Source organism: Brachyistius frenatus, unplaced genomic scaffold (genome assembly GCF_029030835.1).
Source record: "Brachyistius frenatus isolate BFR_SWC_R1_liver_20210118 unplaced genomic scaffold, ASM2903083v1 Contig_51, whole genome shotgun sequence".
Taxonomy (NCBI): Eukaryota; Metazoa; Chordata; class Actinopteri; family Embiotocidae; genus Brachyistius; species Brachyistius frenatus.
In genome coordinates this window covers 2,761,225-2,783,230 of record NW_027210650.1, presented here as the reverse complement: position 1 = coordinate 2,783,230, position 22,006 = coordinate 2,761,225, and the positions used below count along the sequence as shown (strand labels likewise).

General features: G+C 42.7%; 1 protein-coding gene across 7 annotated transcripts in view; it reads right to left on the bottom strand.

Moving 5' to 3' along the window:
* sdk2b (sidekick cell adhesion molecule 2b) overlaps window positions 1-22,006 on the bottom strand; it is a 247,209-nt gene that overhangs the window by 46,836 nt on the left and 178,367 nt on the right. For all 7 annotated transcript variants that reach the window (XM_069704629.1, XM_069704632.1, XM_069704630.1 and 4 more), the window contains exons 3-7: window positions 21,310-21,416; window positions 18,759-18,906; window positions 5,949-6,082; window positions 2,032-2,143; window positions 1,093-1,283 (exon numbers count right to left, since the gene is read on the bottom strand). In XM_069704629.1, coding sequence (XP_069560730.1) covers window positions 1,093-1,283; window positions 2,032-2,143; window positions 5,949-6,082; window positions 18,759-18,906; window positions 21,310-21,416 — 692 coding nt within the window. The remainder of the gene's footprint in view (window positions 1-1,092; window positions 1,284-2,031; window positions 2,144-5,948; window positions 6,083-18,758; window positions 18,907-21,309; window positions 21,417-22,006) is intronic.

Here is a 22,006-nt window from a genome sequence, read left to right as displayed (position 1 = left end):
TATATATATATATTTTTGCTTTAAAATGTGTTCATTTTGGGAGCAAACATCTCATAATGAAGATGAAATCAGTAATTGGTTTTCTGTAATGGTTTTCGACTGTTCCTCAAACTCATGGGGAGGTAGGGAGAGGGAAGACTCCATTAGCACTATCAAGGGAAAAGTTCACCACACCTTTGGGCTTTGAATCACATCACAACCTTGAAAACATCAAAGTATTTCAGTGGAATGGAATGAAAGTGACTCAAGCAATGCTATTAAACAGTTTCTTAAGGGCAGCCATTCGTTTTTCTCCCTTTTAAATCAATAAAACCTTTTCTTCCGCCTCATGACTTCACATTTACGCTTCTGCCACAGTCATGTCGTGAGACCAGAAATATTTACTTAATTTCGTACCATCTTTCTTCCACAGATGTGACTGATGTATGAAGGCGAATGTAGACGTGGGCTTTTCATTCACGTTGTCGTGCCGATATGAAAGCACATACCAGAGTTTTGCATTATGACTGATCACATTATTCTGTGTTTACAGAATTGTTTACCAATTGAAAAGCATCTAAAGCACGTCAAATAATGGGGAAACACTGAGACAGGTAGTGTGAATATCAAAAACAAACAATATACTGGGCTCATTTGAACGTGTTTTTTGAGCACATTTTCTTCATGGTTCCTTAATGTTGCACCAACCAGGCTCCGCCCACCTATTGCTCTTACCTTAAGGTGGGCGGAGCCTTGAGCTTTCGGCGCACAAAGTTCGTGGACCAACATATGGTGGTCAATGCCGATTGGATAAAGGCTGCTCTAATATTTTCAAATTAACTCGAAGTGCTGCAACAACTGGAAACAGTCCAGGCTACAACTGTACATTAAAGACCGAAATACAATTTGCAATGCAATGTTTGACTAAACCTCCAAGGTGATAGGTGGAAATTGATATTAATGTATGTAAATGGTGTTTTAATTACTTTAATACTGCCTTGATTCTGTCCTCTAAGAATATGTGTGAATTGCGTGAAGAAAGGGAGATGACATCCTTTATGCTACAAGTGATAATATTTGAAAGATTCCAGCCAAGAACTGAATAATCCTCACCAAGTACATGCAGATAAGCTCCAGCGCTGACTACCGGCACGCTGCTGCTGCGGAGGATGGCCTCACACTCGTAGTAGCCGGCGTCGATCACCAAAGGGCTGAGGATGGTCAGTCTTCGGTTGAAGTCGCTCAAACCGCTCGTCACCAGCACGCCGTTCTTACGCCATGAGATACCCAGTCTGATGAGAGGTCTACGGACAGGAAAGCAGAGCGTCAGATGTGCTCTAATTTCTTTGTCCCAAAAGCAATTTGATTTTTCTTTTGTACTTGACGTTAAATGATTCCGTTGACGGCTGCTCCAAAATGTATTTAGATAAAAAAATGGCTGCGGTTACATTTTTCATTCTGCTTTAAATGATTCAGATTGCAAAGTTCGGGTCAGCTGTTACCGTTTTATTGTTGACTATTATCACTGCAATTGAACATTGCGATTGGCCAGAGATTGGCTCCATGTGACAGGGTATAAAATATTTTGAAGACAGCACACTGGGTCTGCTTTTTCTTTGGCTTTGGTGATTATTATATGAATACACCAGCATGTTGCCATTTTCAAATAGAACAAATGGGCACAGAAAATGTATGCCCAAATCACAAACCAACTTTTGTTATTATTATTATTATTATCTACAATTCTCAAATTTCGGACAAATGCAGATTATAAATCTACAGCTCAGGTGTTACACAAAGGGCCTAAAAGCTTACACAAAGTACAAACAAAGAAAGAAAGAAAAATAAACATATACTCAGAAGAGTTTTCGTTTTATTTACCGAGATTTTGTAAATTCTGTTTCTACCCTTACAGCCTTATCCTGAGTCATTTCAATGGAACTACTTTTTTTCCCCTATAAAATGCCCTCTTTTAGATTGTACTCAGAGATTTGAGTGAACTGACCCTTTAACAGTGGTCTATCACCCTGCAGGTTCAGGACTTTTTTTTACCTGGCGTTGGCCACGCACTCCATCGTGACCTCCGAGGTGCCCGAGACCACGCTGGTGTTCCTGGGAGGGATGATGATGGTGGGGGCGATGGGATCTGCCGGACCGCCGACATCTAGACAGACGAACACATCACCACACACATGCGCACACACACAAACAACAAAAAAACACACACATGGAGTTGTTAAGCTTGAGAGCCATGAGACTGATTGATTGATAGAACCGGATATAATTAGCAGAGAGACAATGTGGTGAGTCCACTGGCGGATTTTTGTGGTTTTCTGGATTGTGGTGTCCTATAAACTTCATTTCCACTCCTGTGGCTGCTCATTGACGTGAAATATTGGAACTGACCAGTGCACACACTGTATCTGAGTTCTGACAGAGAGATGGGCCGAATAGGATGAGACAGTGCACTGACTGTGTATAATAAGATATCTGCTGGAGAACCAGAGACAGGAAAGGAAAATACTGTTTGACCAACATGAAGCCTAAGAGGTGAGTATACTGCTATGTGTGTGTGTGTGTGTGTGTGTGTGTGTGTGTGTGTGTGTGTGTGTGTGTGTGTGTGTGTGTGTGTGTGTGTGTGTGCAGCCCATGGCAATGAGAGCCTTGTTTGTGTGTGTGTGTGTGTGTGTGTGTGTGTGTGTGTGTGTGTGTGTGTGTGTGTGTGTGTGTGTGTGTGTGTGTGTGTGTGTGTGTGTGTGTGTGTGTGTGTGTGTGTGTGTGTGTGTTGCTTGAGACGTGTTATGTCTGCGATAAACTCACACTAATCCGTCAATCCCAACATGCCCTGGGAGTGTGCTTGTGGCTGCACATGTCAGATGTAGCTACAGGGGCTGTCATAACTCAATTTTAACAATCTGGGGTCATTGGATGTTTTATGCAGACTATGTGTGCAGCCATACACACACACACACACACACACACACACACACACACACACACACACACACACACACACACACACACACACACACACACACACACACACACACACACACACACACACACACACACACACACACACACACACACGCACGCACGCACACTCAAACACACCAATTTTAATTATGACATATCTGTACAGTAAGTCCTATATTAAATATTAATCGTGTACTTAAAAGTATACCAATTTTTCCCAAGATTGAGATGACAACATTGCTATTAATCTCAAATTTGTGTGTCCAGAGCAGGAGACAGGTGGTTAGCTTGTCTACAGCTCTGTCTTACAGTCGCAATGTATATAAAAGTACATTTTCTTAGTGTTGAAGAGGGAGACAATTCCAATTAACTCAATAATTCAAACACACTCAAGTACAATATAGTTGCCTTTGGGCTGTTCCTTATATCTGTTGGTCAGTAGTCATATGATCAGTATGGACCAATTACAAACAGTCACCCTGTACATGGGAACAGGTAAAGAACAGGTAAAAGCATGTTTGTTTGTTTTTTACTAGGATTAAATAACCATAAATTATTAAAGAATTTTTAAATTATCGCCCTCTTGAGAGCCTTAGCTTTCTTCAATTCAAACTGTTAGATCCACGAAAGTTAAAACTTGAACTTAAAACACCATTTTGCACATCCAAGCACCACATGCAGACAGTTTTTTTTTCTTCATTTGGTTAGTTTTGGATTAAATTATTCAAGAACAGAAAGGTAAAAAAAACAACTATTTGGGAGTTACGCATTGGAGATATTTACTGGAAAACGCTCATCTCTCTCCCAATCGCAGAGAACAGCTTTGTAGTGTGCCTGGCTATAACTAATGGTTTTGGTTTTGTTGTGGACCAACAATACAATTTCAAACTGCGCAACATGACTGAATCTGCTCACAGTCCATGCACTCAGACTTTATTGGCAGGATTTAGATTTAGTTCATATCTAAAAGCACAAATGTTTGTTGAGATACACTGCATTTTTTTTTAAGTGCTGGTAAATGAGGTTTTTCATATTAGAGTCAGAGCCCTGTCTCCAGTCTTTATTCTATCTACGGCAAGGAGCTTCCTGACTCTAGCTCTGTATTTAACACACTGACATGAGGCTCATATCGACCTTTTTTCTTGGAAAGAAAGAATAATTGTGTATTCTTAAAAAAAAACATGTTGAACTATTCTTCTAAAAGAACAAAAGCAGCCCTCAGTAGCTCAAACAATATCAGTGGCAAAACAGCCTATTTTTCTTTTTTTTTTGTGCGTGTTGCTTGCTGAAGTTATAATGAACTTTTTAAAAACTTTGTCCTGAGCATGAAAAATGTAATTTAAACAACACTCTTCTCTTCCCAGAGTTCTCCTTGTCCTTCGCTCTTGCCAAGTCTTAGGCAAGTACTGTCGGAGCCAGGAAAGCTCATGGGAAATGCAATGTCAGAGGCGTCGCTGCAGGAACAGCTGCTGTAGCAGATACTGACAGATACACGTGCACGTACGGTAAAATGCAACCACTCACTGCAGCACACGCGACTCTCCTAACAGCCTCGTGTGTCAGTGCGTGTTTGTGCGTGTGTGTGTGTGTGTGTGTGTGTGTGTGTGTGTGTGTGTGTGTGTGTGTGTGTGTGTGTGTGTGTGTGTGTGTGTGTGGAGCACGTGAGGAATGTTCATGTAAATGCATGGCATGTTTCCATCAGACCTGCTGAGTTTAGACCTCCTGCAAAGCTCCCCATGTAACTTGAACTTGTGTGTGTGTGTGTGTGTGTGTGTGTGTGTGTGTGTGTGTGTGTGTGTGTGTGTGTGTGTGTGTGTGTGTGTGTGTGTGTGTGTGTGTGTGTGTGTGTGTGTGTGTGTGCGTGCGAGTGTGTGCGTGTGTGTGTGTGTGTTCTAGCACTTTCATAATCAACTCACTGTTCTCAATATGTGCCACAGGCTATTTTTGCTCCCTTGTGTTGTCAACTATAATATCTTACCCTCGTCCTCCTCATTCACTTCCATAATGAACTCCAGTCTGCCATGTCATAAGATGCTGTCTGTTAGCTTTCCTCTTATATTTCACTCTGCTGAGCTGAAGCCGGCTGAATTGGTTTGATTTGTGTATCTTGTGTTTTTTGTTGCGGAAGCTAAGGATGTTGGTGAATATTAAGAACTACTTGGCAGTAGAACAGTCTGTCTGTGCCTCTGCCCCTGTAGCTTCCTTTTACTGTGTGTGTGTGTGTGTGTGTGTGTGTGTGTGTGTGTGTGTGTGTGTGTGTGTGTGTGTGTGTGTGTGTGTGTGTGTGTGTGTGTGTATGTCTGCAGCAATGTGTGAATATTGCTGCAGACACACTTCAGTGCAATAAAATGAAATCAGATCACAAAGGATGAGCTTCTCGGATGTCACAGTGTTGGCAGAGGCCTTCAAATACTTTAATAAAACTATTTTTAAAAAACAATGTAAAAATAGTGAGTAAAACTGGATTTAAAACTGCCTTCAAAAACGTACTGAACAATATCATAATATTATTAGGAAAATACACTTTTGCGTATCAAATTAAAAGGGCTCAATGCATTCAGGCCCCTTTGAGAAGGTTACGTTCACATATACAGTATATTATATTATTTGCCAATTGGGAGATAAGTATTGTGGGGTACAAATTTAACATGTTTGTTTGTTGTCCTTTGTATGTTTACTTCACAATCCTTGAGATTTCTACTGTGCTACATTTGTGATTGAAATCTCTTAATCTTCTGGACTACATTTATTCCACAGATATAATTACTTCTATTTTAAAACTTAAGATTTTACATTTAAAACATATGATGATGCAGTGGAGTGGAAAGTAACACAAAACTCATATTCAGTGCATGTGTGTTAAAATATCACTTCATAACATCTTAAATCTAAATGTGTTGCACAACTATTGTTGAAAATTCTCACTGTGCCTCTTCATCCGTCAGCTGTCTTAATCAGTCGATATCTGTATGTGTATATAGGTGACTACTCACTCTCTACTGACAAGGTGATGGGCTGGCTCGTCTTGTTCTCTCCATTCTTGTCGTTTACCGCCTGCACGTAGTAGCGCCCGGCATCCGGCGCCACCGTGGACAAGATGACCAGCGTGTTGTCCAGAGTGATGGCACTGAGGAGGGAACAAACACACAAAATCAAAGTGAATACGCGATTACTTTCAGACTTAAGATGACTAGATTGCCTTGAATACATAATCAGGAACAGGGGTCAGGATAGGTGCAATACATCTGTTGGACTCACTGATATATAATTTAAAAAAAAAAAAAAAAAAAAACCCTTGAAAGATCAAAATGATGCGTTTTGAAACTTCAAAGGTAGTGTTGGACTGCCTAATTAGAGTTAAGTATTTCTGAAGTTTCGGTTATGTCTTCACACTTGATCCATGGGATGAAAAGGGCATTAAACATTTTAACACTGTAATTACGCTGTTCAAGCAGCATTAGGCGTATCGATTTACAATGTGTAAATAATGTGTAAGTGCTGACTGGGCAGGGCAGAAATATCGACATCCGCTCCTGTTCATACTTCTTATACTCAAATATGATAGCCTTGCATAATAACCCGCAGTTTTTAATTGGCTATTTGTACCGCTCTGCTTCCAGTGGTATGCATTTTTGGCAGCAAAACCCCCTTTTGGCGGAAGACAACAGCATCTTCCTTATTGACTGCTGAAATGATCCCTGAATAAATAAACACAGATCCATTTTTCAGCATATGTCCTATAGGGCGCTTATACCTGGTGTCTTGCTGTCTTTATCAAGTCGTTCCCTGGACTTTCCCCTCATCGATGTACCAACCAGCGGGGGGAAGAAATCCTCCCTTTTCCTACCCCCCCCCCCCCCGGCCTGGTGTTACAACCCCATGATGATGTTCACAATCAATATTTTGTAAATATCTGAGCCTGTTCATCACTCTGGAGGGAGACGAGACGTTCCAACTGGGGAGGCATTATCCACATGTATCTTTTCCTCCGGTCTTATTCGTCCATACACTATTCTGTTGTGTTCTCCTACTGCAGTTCACTCCATCCATTCCACCCGAGCAGCAACCAGCAGCGACGTCACCCATTGGTTTGTGAACGGCCTAAAAAAACTGCTTTTTGAAGCTTATTTTTATAATTGGGATTATTTTCAGATGGACGTCCAGAAAACTAATAAGAAGGACGACTTTAGCTAGCAAAACCAAGTTAACTCGTGGAGACATTTTATTGACTGAGAATTTAATGAGACTAGTTGAATGGGAGTTTATGGCGCTGGAGGCTTTTTCGAGCCAACCTCTAGTGGCACTCTGTGGTATTGCAGCTCAAGGCACTTCCGCATCGGCCTCATTCTTCAGAACAGGAAGCTGCGTCCACTTTTAGATACAGTCTATGATTTCACCACATGCTGAATGTGATAATTTGCAGAAGTGATTCTTGGTCATCTTCCCTGATAGACTCGCAACTACTACACCGAAGCTGTTTGAGAAGACACACACACACACACACATATATAGTAAACATTAAATGCATGTATTCCTAAAAAGATAAATGCTAATTTCCGTCATTTGTTCCACAAAAGTACAAATCTCTGTCAGAGCAACATGAGGAAGCTCTGGCCGTCAGAAAAAATACTCTGTTTGAGAAACAAATCAATATCATTCAAATGGTTGTGGCTCCCGCCCACTCTGTACTCTGTGGCATTTCAGTTTGATTTTCTTTTTGATGTTTTCTTTGAAGCTTCCAGATCTATTAGCAGCACTAAATTTGGAATAACAGAGATCTTAGGGAATCAATAACCAACAAAAACATCCCCCTGCAATCATAGATGCAGCGGTGTCGGAGTGCACAAGAACAATGCAAAGCGAATAAATAAAATGTTGGCAGTTCTCTTGAGTCCCTCTCTTTTGCCCTCTTAAAAACACTTCCTTTATCTGTTTCAAATTAAAAGCCTTCTGGTTTTTCAGTCGTGAGAAACATTTTTGTTCTGAAACAATTACAGGAGCTTTTTATTTTTTTTTTTTTTATTAAAACTGCACAATAAAACTTTAGATGAACTTCAAACAACCGCTGAAAAGAGCAGTATTATATTGTTGACTTTATTCAATTAAAGTAATAGAAATATACATGATTGACTTCTGTAAATAAACTTGCCACCAAACAGTTACACAACCTCAGAAACACAGAACTTTACTGTCAGGTGTCACAGGTGCGCTACAGAACTTAAACAAATAGCACGACACCCCGGCCTGCCAGTAACAGCTTCTTCTATAGAGATACTGTCAATCTTTCTGTTTGTTGTACACAAGTGTGAAAACTCCGACCCCTGTCATGCAAATTTCAGCTGTGTTCCTGTTTCACAGTTGATGATCTCCTCTTTCTCTCCTCCTCCAATCCAACCCACTCCACTTCTCCATCCACTTGTTCCTCCATCCTGACCTTTATCTCATCAGTGGGGGATCAGGATACCCACTGTGACTGATGAAGGGAGCAAGAAAGCTGATGAGACATTTAGGGGTGAAAAAAAAGATGCAAATAGTGTGTGCTCAAAAGCCCATGCAGAAAATATGTTGGATACAGTTTTGCAGACAAATGAAAAAAAAAAAAAAAAAACGCTTATCAAACTCTCATTGTAGCTGCACAGAAGCAGGCGGGGGAAAGCATTTGACACAGATAGCGATATGCTGTGTCTGCGGCATATAGCTACCTTGTGCTGTTAGCATTTACAGCGTGATGACTTTTGAGAACCATCTTCGGACTGATTGATTTTCAAATATTTCAAAACGGCCCAGGTCACCGGGCTCATTAGGGATTCCTCGGGCATGCTGGGACTGAAAACAGTCTTCCGAAAGGGGGCAAGCAGCTCTCAATGGCTGCAGCTTATGATCTACGGTAAATATTTAATGCTAGCTCGCTGGAGCGGCGACATCCTGGACACACAGCCATGAATTATGGATCTCTTCAGGGCTGCGGGTAGATCGGAAGTGTCCAAAGCGCTGAATGAATCCCAGGTGACTTCCCAGGACCGTTTCTTAAACAGGGACACAATCCGGAGCTTAGCTTCTTTACCTGCCGCTTAAGAAAGTCTAGAGCATGAATATACAGGACAGTGCTGGTAGCCGGAGACGGACCTGGAGGATATAGACTGTGATAATACACTGTATAAAGTGATATAACAAGCTTTATCTCTTTACCCCCCCCCCCCCCCAAAAAAAAAAAAAAGAAAAAGAAAAGAAAAAAAAAGACCAGTCTGTACTTAATTGCACCTCCACCTCCCTAACTAAGTTTCTTCTAATATTATCCACAGCAAATTCAGATATCATCAGTTTTACAGGGAGCAGGAGATAATTTCCCCCCCTTGCTAGTTGATTTTAATGTGCTCCCCTGTTGAGCATTCTCTCCTCTCTCTGCCTGTAATCAGGGCTGGTGCAGTGGGGGTCACACAAAACTTTGTTCCACAGCTTGTTCAGCACATCTAACTGCTCCCAGCGGTTCGCCAGGCCTCGGGGATCAAAGACCACATGATGCAGGGAAGAAATTAAAAGTAAGCCAATTACCAAGAATGGCTTTACATTTATATCAAGCGACCAGGAAGAGGGAGATAAGAATTTGGTTAAAAGAGGTAATTTCTTGTTTTGGTGTGTTTTGTTTTGTTGTTTTTTAAAAAAAATTTACATCTCATTCATCCTTATTCCACTCCCCATCTCTCAGTGGTGTTACGAGCAGCTGTCTGAGGCTTGCCTTGTAACGATGGCATGCGACGTCTCTGGCACGGTGCGGGGATTTATCAGACCACAGAGCTAAAAAATGTGGACAAATCAGATGTGTGAACATGCCTCCGTCTCCGTCTCTGTCTGGCTTTTATGTTTACTCCCGCATCCTATACTGCTTTGCTTTTTTTAATTTATTTATTTATTTTTTATTCCAACCCAATTTCCTTTTTCCATTATTATTCTCCAGAAAAGAGCTGCGGTCCACAAGAGAGTCTGGCAGGCAGGACAGCTGCTCAGAAACATCTTGCCCAACTGTGCAGCTTTTATGCAACCCTAGTTTTTTTTTTTTTCCTTGCAGCGAGCAGGCGGTATTAATCTCATATGCAATTACTTTCTTGCGAATCAATTTATTTATGTTAAGCATCAAGTGTGGGTTTTCCAGCGACTGCCAGCCTTATAATGATCCTGTAGCACTTTCATCAATAATGATGATGAGGATTTATGTTTGATTGAAATGGAGAGATAGAGGTTTAAATGTTTTATTTACCACTTTCCACTTCCTCTTTCTAATTTCCATTAAAACAAATAAATTAAGTTACAGCCAAATTAAATAAACAATGATCCAGTTTTTTTTTTTTTTTTTTTAATTAAGTACACATTGTTCCAGGACTGTAATCTGAAACACGGGCTTAAGATCATATCTGTGCATCTGGTTTAACGTCTGACTTTGTCACTCTGTATGCATATCTAATTGTGTTAATCCACTACTGACAGTGTGACAGAGCTGCTCTAACACACACACACACACACACACACACACACACACACACACACACACACACACACACACACACACACACACACACACACACACACACACACACACACGTTCAGGAGTGTTTTGGCATCTGTCGTGGCTGTCCCTCTCCACTGGGCCGTGAGGGGCCTCACCTCGCTCCACAGCCTCAGACCTCCATTACATGTAGACAAATGGCCCCAGTTGGCTGATGGCCTCCCCCAGGAGAGCAAGAGACAGGGGGGGAGGGGTCGACGGGATCAAGCGGCTCACATGGCAGGCTCAGGTATGAGTCAAACCACAAACAGTACAGAGATGAGGGCGACAGAAAAGCTCGAGTGAGAGCGAGCAACAGGCCCTACTGCTCAACAGACCTGTGACAAAGAAGCCACAGCTCCTGGGGATGGAGAGATGGAGATACGGGTGAGGGGGGGGAGGGGGTGAGAGGGAGAGGAGAGGAGGTGAGAGAGTGTTGCTCATGAAAACGGCCCCTTGTTTTTTCATCGGGGGCATGAACTAGAGATTTGTGCTTCGCTTCTTTGCTTTCTGCATCCTTGTGTCTTGCGGTGTTCAAAAAACAAACCCGTGAGGAGGAAAACAAAAATGTATGCACCAAAAACCCCTCAAATGTTGACATTCAAACAAACTTCAGGCTACTAATGATGAGCTTCGATTTGTTGACTAGCTGGAGTGTTTACAACTCTGAATACAAAAGGCAATCCTCAAATCCACACACCTCCATTTCAAACTAGTGATCTATCTGATGTAGCTGAGCTGAAAAAAACTTGTTACATCAATTAGTTGATTCATTTGAGACTGGCAAGTTTCATAATCACTCAATCATTTGGTAATTTTTCAACAAAATATTCCAAACATTTGCCTGTTTTAGCTTCTCCAGTTTGAAGATTTGTTTGTAAAGATTTGCAGTTTTATAAAAAGCTTATTTTTGGATTTTGGATATTTCTGCTGGTCAAAAACATCAAAGCTATTTCTCAACAAAAAGAAGGCCTCATTAATTACTGGAGAAATGAACTGCCTTTAATTGATTCTGAACAAAAAACTGTGCATCATAAGTTTGTCTTTGGCACCAGTAATTTCTTTCTTTCTCTGTACTGTCAGAACGAGATGCAAAACAGACGAAATAAACAGGGAATGTGAGAGTACGGTCGGATGAAGGATTTGTTGCCGGAGGAGCTTAACAAATACGTGGATTTCATCAAACTATTCCCCGATGGCAGCGGCCTCATTCAGCAGGATAATGCACCCTGCACACACTGCAAACATTTTTCAGAAATGTTTGAGGAACATGACAAAGAAGTGTTGACTTGGCCTCCGAATTCCCCGGATCTCGATCCATCCGAGCATCTGTGGGATGTGCTGACAAAACAAGTCAAGTCTGTGGAGGCTCCAACTCGGATCGGAAAGGATCTTCTGGTAACGTCTCGGTGCCTGATATGCTCAGAGGAAGTATGTGCCTCAATGTGTCAGAGCTTATTAGAGGACACAAGGTGGTTATGCACAATATTAGGCATGTGGGTTTTAATGTTTTGGCTGATTGGTGTACGCCTAACTCCTCATCAGTGGCCAATATGCCATATACATGAAAATATACTCTTAAATCAAAAATATGTATCAATGAATAAGTAAATACGTCTGATTAATCTGACTGGGCAGTAAAAATGCATTTTGGATGCTACTCAGAAAGTTTTAAGGTTCAGACAAACGTCTTGTTCTGCATAGAATATGAACGTTCAAGGCTGATAACAACAAAAATGATGTGCTCATTGTGGCTGAAACTCAATTCGATAAACAATAATATTAATACAAATGTAAAAATGTGAAAATAAAATAAAATAAATATTTCAAGATGGAGGTCATGTTTGTCTTCCAATACTCAGCTTAGCCCTCCTGCAGTCAGAAACACAAAGAAAGCCAGAGGCAGACTGGGTTTTAAGTGATGTCCTTGGTCTACAGCCTCGCTCTGCATTATTGGATGTAATTATCAGGCTGATCATCTATTATCACAACAATAACCATAATCTAATTCTCCACCAGCAGCACACGAGCCAAAAATATACCCTGCATCCTTAAACCAAACAATTAAAAGCTGCACAAAGACCTTCAACTTATTAATAGCTTACTTGATGATAAGAAAATGTATCAACAATTTTAATAAGCATTTTAAGGTTTTTAAAAGATTCCTTGGGTTCTGGGAAATAGCAAAGACCAAATAATTATTCAAGAAAATAATCCAAATAATATTCCCTGATTCGAAGAAAAAAAAATCATTAGTTCCAGCACCAAATACATGCATGCTTTTATTTGGGGCAGTCCTTCCTCTTTGTTGTTATCACTGCTTCTCCTTGACATCTCTCCCTTTTCGACCTGCAGATCGTTGGGTTCATGACTAATGTCGGCCAGTTGTGGGGAAATGCGGAGGAAGGGCTTGGCTATTCACTGGCCCCTCGTGACTAATGGGGAATCCATAGCATACTGACAGGACCCGAGGATCACAGGCAGAGGCCATTAATTGATCAGTAGCTACAGCAGATTACTCAAACAAACTGCAGTGTGTGTGTGTGTGTGTGTGTGTGTGTGTGTGTGTGTGTGTGTGTGTGTGTGTGTGTGTGTGTGTGTGTGTGTGTGTGTGTGTGTGTGTGTGTGTGTGTGTCATGGATGTCCTCCCACTGACTCCTGCAGGTCAAGCTCCTCTGTGTTCTGTCTTAACAGACACCTCTACAAGGTTGTTTCAGTGTAATGCAGATAAATCTATGCCAAAGTGTCAATAGAAAGTTTCTGGGAGAAGAAAAACAACAGGTAGTGGGTTGTTGTCAGAGGTGAAATAGTGAGAGGCTGCTATATCCAGAGCCATAGACTCACCTTCTAGTCAGCAGCCCCAGAAAATCCTGGCAAATGTGTTTACTGAAGGAGCCTCTGATTATACACCACATTAAGTCTCCAAAATAACTCAACAAATCACAGCGGCTGGGTGGAAAGGACCGGGCCAAATGCATTCCCATTCAATAAGGAAATAATAATGACAGTTAGCACTAAATAAGTCCCATTTTCTGTTTGCATCCTGCTTTACATCACAACACAACAAAGACGTGGGAGCCGGGTGGAGCTGATTCATTGCAGCTAGACCAATGTCTGGTTGTACGTTTCTGTATTGACATAAACTAGGACACTTTTATTTTTTTTTAACAAGAAGAGCATGGCAAGCAACATCACAGAAAAACACAACAATAACTGAATCACCCGCAAGTTTATGGGTGTGCTGTCAGAGGCGAGCACAGGAGTCTTTGTCGGCGCCAAGACCAGCAGCTGCACTGGCCACATGGCAGAGAAAGAGCAGTCACAGTGCCACAGTAAGACACTGCCCTGCCAAGGGGGAGGGGTGGAGGGGTGGGAAGGGGGACTGGAAGCAGGGAAGCAAAAAGAAGCAGCATTCATTAAGTTGCTGTGTGTGGGTTTCCTTTACACATCCAGGGCCTCAGTGGCGTGTTGTGTTCACACTATCATCCTGATGCTCAGCAGGATGGAAGTACAGTGTGGACACTGTATACTCTGATGACTTGTCTTCCAGGTACTGGAATACTCAACAAACTACAATTTTGACGGTATACAGTGAACCCTGGTTTTTCGCGGGGGTTACGTTCCAAATAGAAACCGTGATAGGCGGAATCCGTGAAGTAGTAACCTTTATTTTTTTTACAATTATTATACAATGAAATACTCCATAATACATTGAAACCAAAGAACAAAACCTTTTTACAGGCCCAAGCATTTGTTTAACAAATAAAAGTACTGTATAAATGTTTTTTTTTTTTTTTTACAAATAACTACTGTACTGTAAAATAATAATTTTAATCATCAATACGAACTGAAGGCTTCAAATTGCTGAGATCAGCACCGCCCCACTGCGACCCGAGTCATTGGATTAGAACGGGAGGAAATGAAAAATGATTATGAAAACAAATACAAAGTACAGTAGGACAAATAGTGACTCACGTGTATTTCACTGCCGCAAGTGCCTTTGTCGGTGCAGAACGTTTTGTCGACATTATGGGTTTTAGAGAAACTTGAAATTGCAAGAGAATTTGCAAACTTAAATTTGGCAAGCTGTTTTACGTACGTGTACATATTAAACCGCAACGTTATTGACAAACAGGTAGAGAAGAAGCGGAGAGACTGTTTAGCCAATCAGAATGCAGAACACAGTGCACGATGCAAATCCGTGAAGCAGCGAGACCGTGAAAGGTGAACCGCGTTATAGCGAGGGTTCACTGTAATAGAAAAAGTTAGGGTCTCACAAAAAGTTGTTGTAATTCATCTTACATATCCATCGTCTCCAACCTTTTTTTTTCCTCCGAGAGCTCCTTTGACAAAATGAAAGTGTTCGAGAGCTACTCGTGTTTAGTAACATTTCTTCACACAGCTGAGCTCCACCTAAACCAGCTGAATAAGCTTCTTTTAGGGGAACAATAACAAATTGATACTCAACACACAAACTCAACCAGTAGCTCGCGACGCTACCCTTAATCTTAATGTCAACCTCAGTTCATTAAACAAGGTTTCTGTTCATTTGTAATGATGCTCAACACACTTCCACAAAGAGTCTGTCTTAAATGACTTCAAACATAAATTATATTGTTCCATTTTACTTAAATTACTGGTGATGAGATGTAAAAGGTAAATCCAATGGAATTCAGGTTTTCATTCAATTACCTTCACCCAGTAGTTACAGAGATGAGTGGCTGAGATGTTCGGGAAAAATGACAAATCTGTTTGCAGATGATCAGAAATATGGAAACTGTTACAGGTGAAGAATAACCAGGTAACTTGCCACATAACCCCCCCCCCCCAAAAAACAAAAAACAAAAAACAAAAACAAAAACAAAAACAGGATAAGATTCAAAATCACTTCATCCATTCAGCCATGCCACAAAAATCCACGAAAATGTCTTCCCGGTCCCCTAAACAATCTAAAAGGATTTAATTGATATTTGAATAAATACTATCAAATTATTAATCCCAGTCTTTTGCTTCTGGTTTCTGTGTTTACACCTTTGAGGTGTCTACTTCTGATCAGCACACCTAAGGTGTGTTTTCTAGATGTGCACAGAACCTGAGAGCCAGCGAACCTCACAAGACGCCCAGGCAGTCAACAAGTGTCACACTGGAGTAATTTCCAATCTCCCACCTTTCAGACCAGAGCGAGACAAGACAACACCCCTCCTACTGTGTGACGCAAGTTTAAAGAAGCAACATCCAGAATTTCAAAAAGAAGTGCAGGCCAACCAGTTGGTTGAAGTACAGCAGCCTGCAGGTCAAACATGAATTTTATAAGCCGTTAGATTGGCTCGAGGTGATTACCATAGTTATTTTGGGTCTGGCTGTTTCCCCCCCCCCCTCCTTCTTCTCTACAATATGGCTCGGGGTGTGATAAAGCAGAGCACAGAGACAAGCAGCAAGATGGACCCCTGAAGTGGCTGTAAATTAAAGGAATGACACCTGAGGAGGGAATGGCAGGAGTAGGGGACAATGAGGGGGAGTGGGGGTAGAAAAAGGTGGTGGGGGTGGGAAGGTAACAGACAGATATTGCGAATGACAGTGGAAATAGTCAGCATCGTTGTAGTCCATCGCTTTTTTCCAATCCTCTTCCCCCCCTTCACTGCTATTCCACAAAGTAGCCTGGTTTATAGTAAAAGCAGAGCCTGACTGACTTACATATACAGTGTGTTGGACATGGAAGCACCAGTCTTATGTCTAATGTCACAAGGTTTACAGAAGGGAAACGATGCAGCTGGAACTGACCCTGAAGAGCACTAGGGCTTGAAAAAAGAAAGAAAAGAAACCTCATCAAAGTAAAATTACGTGTTTTGGTGCAGATCTCTCTCTCTGTAAGGCTCCCCTCATTCTCCCCCCACTAGTGAGACTTTGATGCCTCTGTAGAGTAAACGCTAGTGGCGTGAATCAAATTCAATTAAATGATTTTCAATACGGGAAAAAAAAGGGGGAAAAAAAGGGGCTGCCTGTTATCAACAGTGCTCATTTGCACACTGTGACCTTGGTTGTTCATGTGGTATTAGCATTCTCAGAGCTGTAGGGGTAGGACGCGAGGATGAAGAGCAGCAAGGTACACACAGTGGGTGGCCTATAACGGAGACAAAAGGAGTGAGTGAGTGAGAGAGAGAGAGAGAGAGAGAGAGAGAGAGAGAGAGAGAGAGAGAGAGAGAGAGCAAGAGAGAGAGAGACATCAACAGAGGAGTGACTGGTAGAAACGTGAAACCAATAAAGAGTTGAAATTCTTTGATGGATCCTTCTCATCTAAAGCCCTGAACCAAAGTGGGACCATTCATCTAGTTTTCGTGGCAGAAATCTCTTCAAATACCAACTTTCATGAGCCTCAATAAACACACCGAGCTCCCTGTGTAATTGTTGATTTTCTTCACAGTTTGCAAAAAGTAATCAAGATTTCACTCTCAACAGGACTGAAGAGACCGGCCTGCCCACGGCAAACCACAGCCTCCATCTTCTCAGTCTGTCTGGGCGCTCGTCTCATTGTGATTCTAGGTCAGGGTATGATTACTGATAATGAGAAGCTGATAAGAAAGATTCACTCTCACTAAGGGCAAGGTCACCTCCCACTGAGAAGAAATGCAGATGTGATGAGATGGGGACAAGTCACTTTTTCACACACACACACACACACACACACACACACACACACACACACACACACACACACACACACACACACACACACACACACACACACACACACACACACACACACACACACACACACACACACACACACACACACACACGCACACAAAGTATTCCCACACAAAGACGATAGAGGTGTGTGTCACAAAAACCTTGTGCAATGCCAATCATTCAGAGAGAAAGAGAAGTACTATCATGTGGAGTTGTACAGTATGTGGCACTATGGGACCTATAATATCCATATCGTTGTGGAAAAATGGCAATTCAGTCTATCCTTGGAAAGGAAATCCTTTTCATGTCAACAGGTCTTGACGAGCACTAATGGCACTCGAGTAACTTCAGTCAAGTAGTTGTGGAAGTGGAAGTTGTGGAAGATCAAGAAATGATATTATTAAGCAACCTGGTATCACGTTAAAGCACGTAATACACCCATCCGTCCACTAGAGGATACCTCGTCACTGTCATATTTTGCTTCGCCTCGGGGTGAAAGGTTGAGGCACCGACAACCACGCGAGTCGGTTTAGGGAAAGGTCGTGGATTGGGTTGAAAAGAGTCATTTGATGTCAGTTAAAAGATATACAACCCTGACTTTTTCTTTCTCACGGACTGAAACACTCGTGTTCCCGGTGAAAGCCCCGTATTTGTTTGATCCAAAATGTGACACTGACACGGTATCCCCTTGCAGACTGACATATATTACATGCTATGGCGTGATACCGGCCTGTATAAAGTGGCTTGACTGAGTCACAACCAAATCCACCAAACAAATGCGGGTGCTGGAGTTGATTTTGAAGGACATTAGGTTCCGAGTATAGTTTTAATAACATATAAGCCTACATACAGTATATCAACACAATTTCAGGTTCGCTTTTCATTCTTCTATAGCTGGAGTATACAGGAAGAAAACACACAACTAAAATACCGGAATTGACCACTGTTCCATTTTTAGGGCCACAGAGAAACTCAGAATGGGAACACCTCTTTCCCGACGGACCTCTCTTTTTACAAGCTTCCATTTTTTTGCGAACACAACGGAAAAGCAAAACAACAATCCCATTTGAGGCTGTCGGAGGGCCCGGTGTTCCCTGGCCCTATGGGGCACTGATTGGCCCGTATGAACACCACCGCTAACCGGCTGGCAAACACTGGTGGCTGGCCTCAGAAAGCACAGCCTCTAATTCGGAGTAAATAAAGAGTGACATAGAGGCGGAAAAGGAAAAAGTGACAAAGATAAGCTGATACGAAAGCGTTTGGTTGAGGTGTTCTTTTGAAACAAAAAAAATAATAACAAGGTGACATTTCCTTTGTGCCAAAAAGTGTTTTGTTCTTGGCCTTTTGTTTTGCTGAAGAAACTCAAGCTAGCACAAAATGTAGCAAGGTGTACAAAAAAAAACCCATAAAGGAACAGTTGCTCTCGAGCTCAAGCACTCAAACAGCCTCAGGAACAAACAAAGAATCAAGAAGTCTTCACAGAATGAAACACAAATGCAAAATACAACGCAAAAAAAAGAGCCCACAGGAAAGCACTCCAAAAACAAAACAAAAATCAAACAAACAAACGACTCACATGCGACTGCTCGGTGGAATCTTGCGCCCGTCTCTGAACCAGGTGACCTGCGGTTGAGGGAAGCTGCGGATGCGCGGTGCCGGAACAACGGCGCCCTCTCCTTGAGAGACCGACTGGGAGCGCTCGCCCTCTTCGAAACTGCCCATAACTTGGAGGAAAACAAACACACAGCACACGCAAAAACAGATCAAGAAGGGGTAAGATGTGTGAAAAGTGTGACGGCACACAGACACGAGTCAAAGGAACCAAATTTGACGTTTTTTGGTGACCGCGGAGCACCTGCTTTCGGCTCTGAAATGTTACATTGAGCCACTCTGATGGACGGCGCATTTGTTGTTGCCGTGGTTTCCGCAGAACATCAAGAAAAAGGGCTCGAAGGAAGTCAGATGTAATGACTCACAGAGGGACTCGGCGCGGACGCCAAATTGACTCGCATTCATATTCGGCGTCCTCCTGCTCGGATGCGTCGATGGCGATCAATCTTGATCACGCTCTAAATGTGTGCATTACTCAACGTAGTAGCTGACCGGCGATGTCACTAGTCTATTATCTCCTGATACATTTCGTTGGTTAGGGCGGCTTTATTCCCCCCTTGCCTCATTATTAACTTAAAAGCTGGAAAAAAAAAAAAAAATACTGTTCTAATATTCCTGCTCCTCCTCGCTGCCTATTTGAAAAGGAGATCTATGGAGCGGTTAGGAGTTTTGGATGGGAAATCGGCCCCAACTTCAGTTGCTCTTTCAATCTCCGCCGTGCAATTCTCTCACGCAGTTATATTGACGGATGCTGACTGTAAACCTTAGTGAGACAGCAGTAGCGAGCGGCCTCTATCTTTTCCTCCTCCAACACTGCTGAAAGGAGAAAGTGCAGAGTTTAGTTTTTGAAGATGTGACAGGTGGAATACCTTGAAATTATGAAAAAAATTTCGAGCTCCGTCAGAAGAGAGGAAAAGATCATATATTCGCCTCTTCAATACAACGGAGACAGTAAAGAAAAACTCTGCCACGATGAATGAAACATTACATCAAACACTCAATTAAGTTCCGAGACAGTTCAGAAATAACATCTTTGAAACACGTCGGGATCAAGGTGTAGGACTTTGAACTAGGGATGTTGGAGTGGTTGTGCATCGATGGCAATCTGATTTTCTCTCTCTCTCTCTCTCTCTCCTTTCTTTCAAAGAGAATAAAGAAGGTAATCTGGCTTTGCGGTGCAGCCGTGGTGCTTAGCTTAAATGAAAATCTGGGAAGTGTGCAAATCCCCTGACTTTGATCTGCAGTTTCGGTGATGTGATGTCCTCCTCCCCTTCTCCCCTAATCTCTAATGCCTCGGCATGTTTCCCATTCTCCGAGGTGTGTCTCCGCAATCCTAATTGTGCTGCCTCAATGGCGTCGCTTCCAAAAGAGATCTCCCCATCTTTCTTTTTCCATCTTTCCCTCCTTCGTCTACCCCATCCGTTTCTTCCGCAGGTGTCCTTAATTCTCCTTTTTTTTTTTTTTTTTTTTTTTTTACCCGCCGTCGCCGTCTATACCCCTCCACGGGCAACCGATGAGAGGGAAGAAGAGAGTTATGGAAATGGGAAAGAGGTGGGAATAAAGAGGAACTGAATAACAGTGGGGCGGAAGCCAAGAAATAAATAGAAAGCAGTGGTGGCCAGATAACAGACAAAGTCAAGAGAGGGTGGGGAAGGAGCGACGACAAAAAAGAGCCAGTGATGGATGCAACAAAGGGTCAGACTGCTAGAAGAGAGAGGAGATGCAAAAGGAAGGAGTTTGGCCAACAGCAGGTTTGCGGCGATACTACAGAAGTGGACCCGTGGGACCGTCGGGGGCCTTTCCCGTGTGTTCCGCCCATCGCTTCCTCTCTCGCGCCTGGTTGACTGCATTGTCAGGTACAGCGGCGTGTCACATCCACTCGGATGTCACCGGAACACGGGGAAGCCAATGAACCCAACGTGCCCTGGGAAGGCAGGATAATGGGCGTAGGAACGGCTGGTGCATATGGAGGCGGGTTGGGGTGGGAATTCGATGACGCAACAGCACTCCAGACACCTCTGAAGCGCGTCTGTAACAGCTCGTTAACAAGACGAGGGAGCCGAGCCAGCCCCGGCAAACCGGCAGTGCAAATTTACAGAAAACACGGCGCGCGGGCGCCGCTGTTTTCACCGAGCCGGACGACAGATGTTGTTGACAAAGGAGAGATGGAAGAAAATAAGCGGCGGTCATATTGAAATGAAGCGAAAGTTAAAAAAGAACCACGGCGACAATATCAATCTAATGAGAACGCTGAGTGGAACAGCTGTCCGTGCCGATAACGCTCCGAATGAGATGCAGGTACATCTTTCACCCCGCCAGCATCTGTCCCTCCCCAGTCAGTCCTTGATACAAAGGCAACCAAAGAGAGTGGGTGCACATGCCGTGTACTCGGCGTGCGGCTGAGCACACGGATGCCTTGTTTTCCTACTCGATACCTATCTATCGTACATCTATTTATTCATCCGGTGGCTCCTTTCATTTGTGTTTCACCTGCATCCTGCGAGGCTCATACTTACAGGCCACTTGTACTTCTGTGCGTCTCTGCAGAAGAGCTCCCACCCGATTCCTCACGATGCAGCGGTAGAAGCCGGCATGGGAGCGGTCCAGCGAAGGGATTAGGTACCTTTAATAAGCACAAATACACAAGAGAAGAAAAGATGAGGATAGGTTGTTTTTTTTTTTTTTTTTTTTTTTTTTTACATCACAATAAACTCATTATAAATATTGAAATAAACGAAGACAAAAGTAGGAATCAAAAAGCGGTTGGCAAATTTGTAAGCTTTAACACGCTGGAACACATCTGCGGGGGTGGGGGGGGCGCGCACACACACACACACACACACACACACACACACACACACACACACACACACACACACACACACACACACACACACACACACACACACACACACACACACACACACACACACACACACTTAAGACCATCTAATAGAGGAAGAAGGGCATAGAGGACATCGGAGCTTAGCTGTTGTTTATTCCAATGATAATGATGCTCGAGAGGCTAACCCAGCTGAAGCTCTCCCTGAAGACACACACACACACACACACACACACACACACACACACACACACACACACACACACACACACACACACACACACACACACACACACACACACACACACACACACACACACACACTTACGTAGACAGTCGGTAAACACTCGTATTAAAATGTCTTCTGTGCA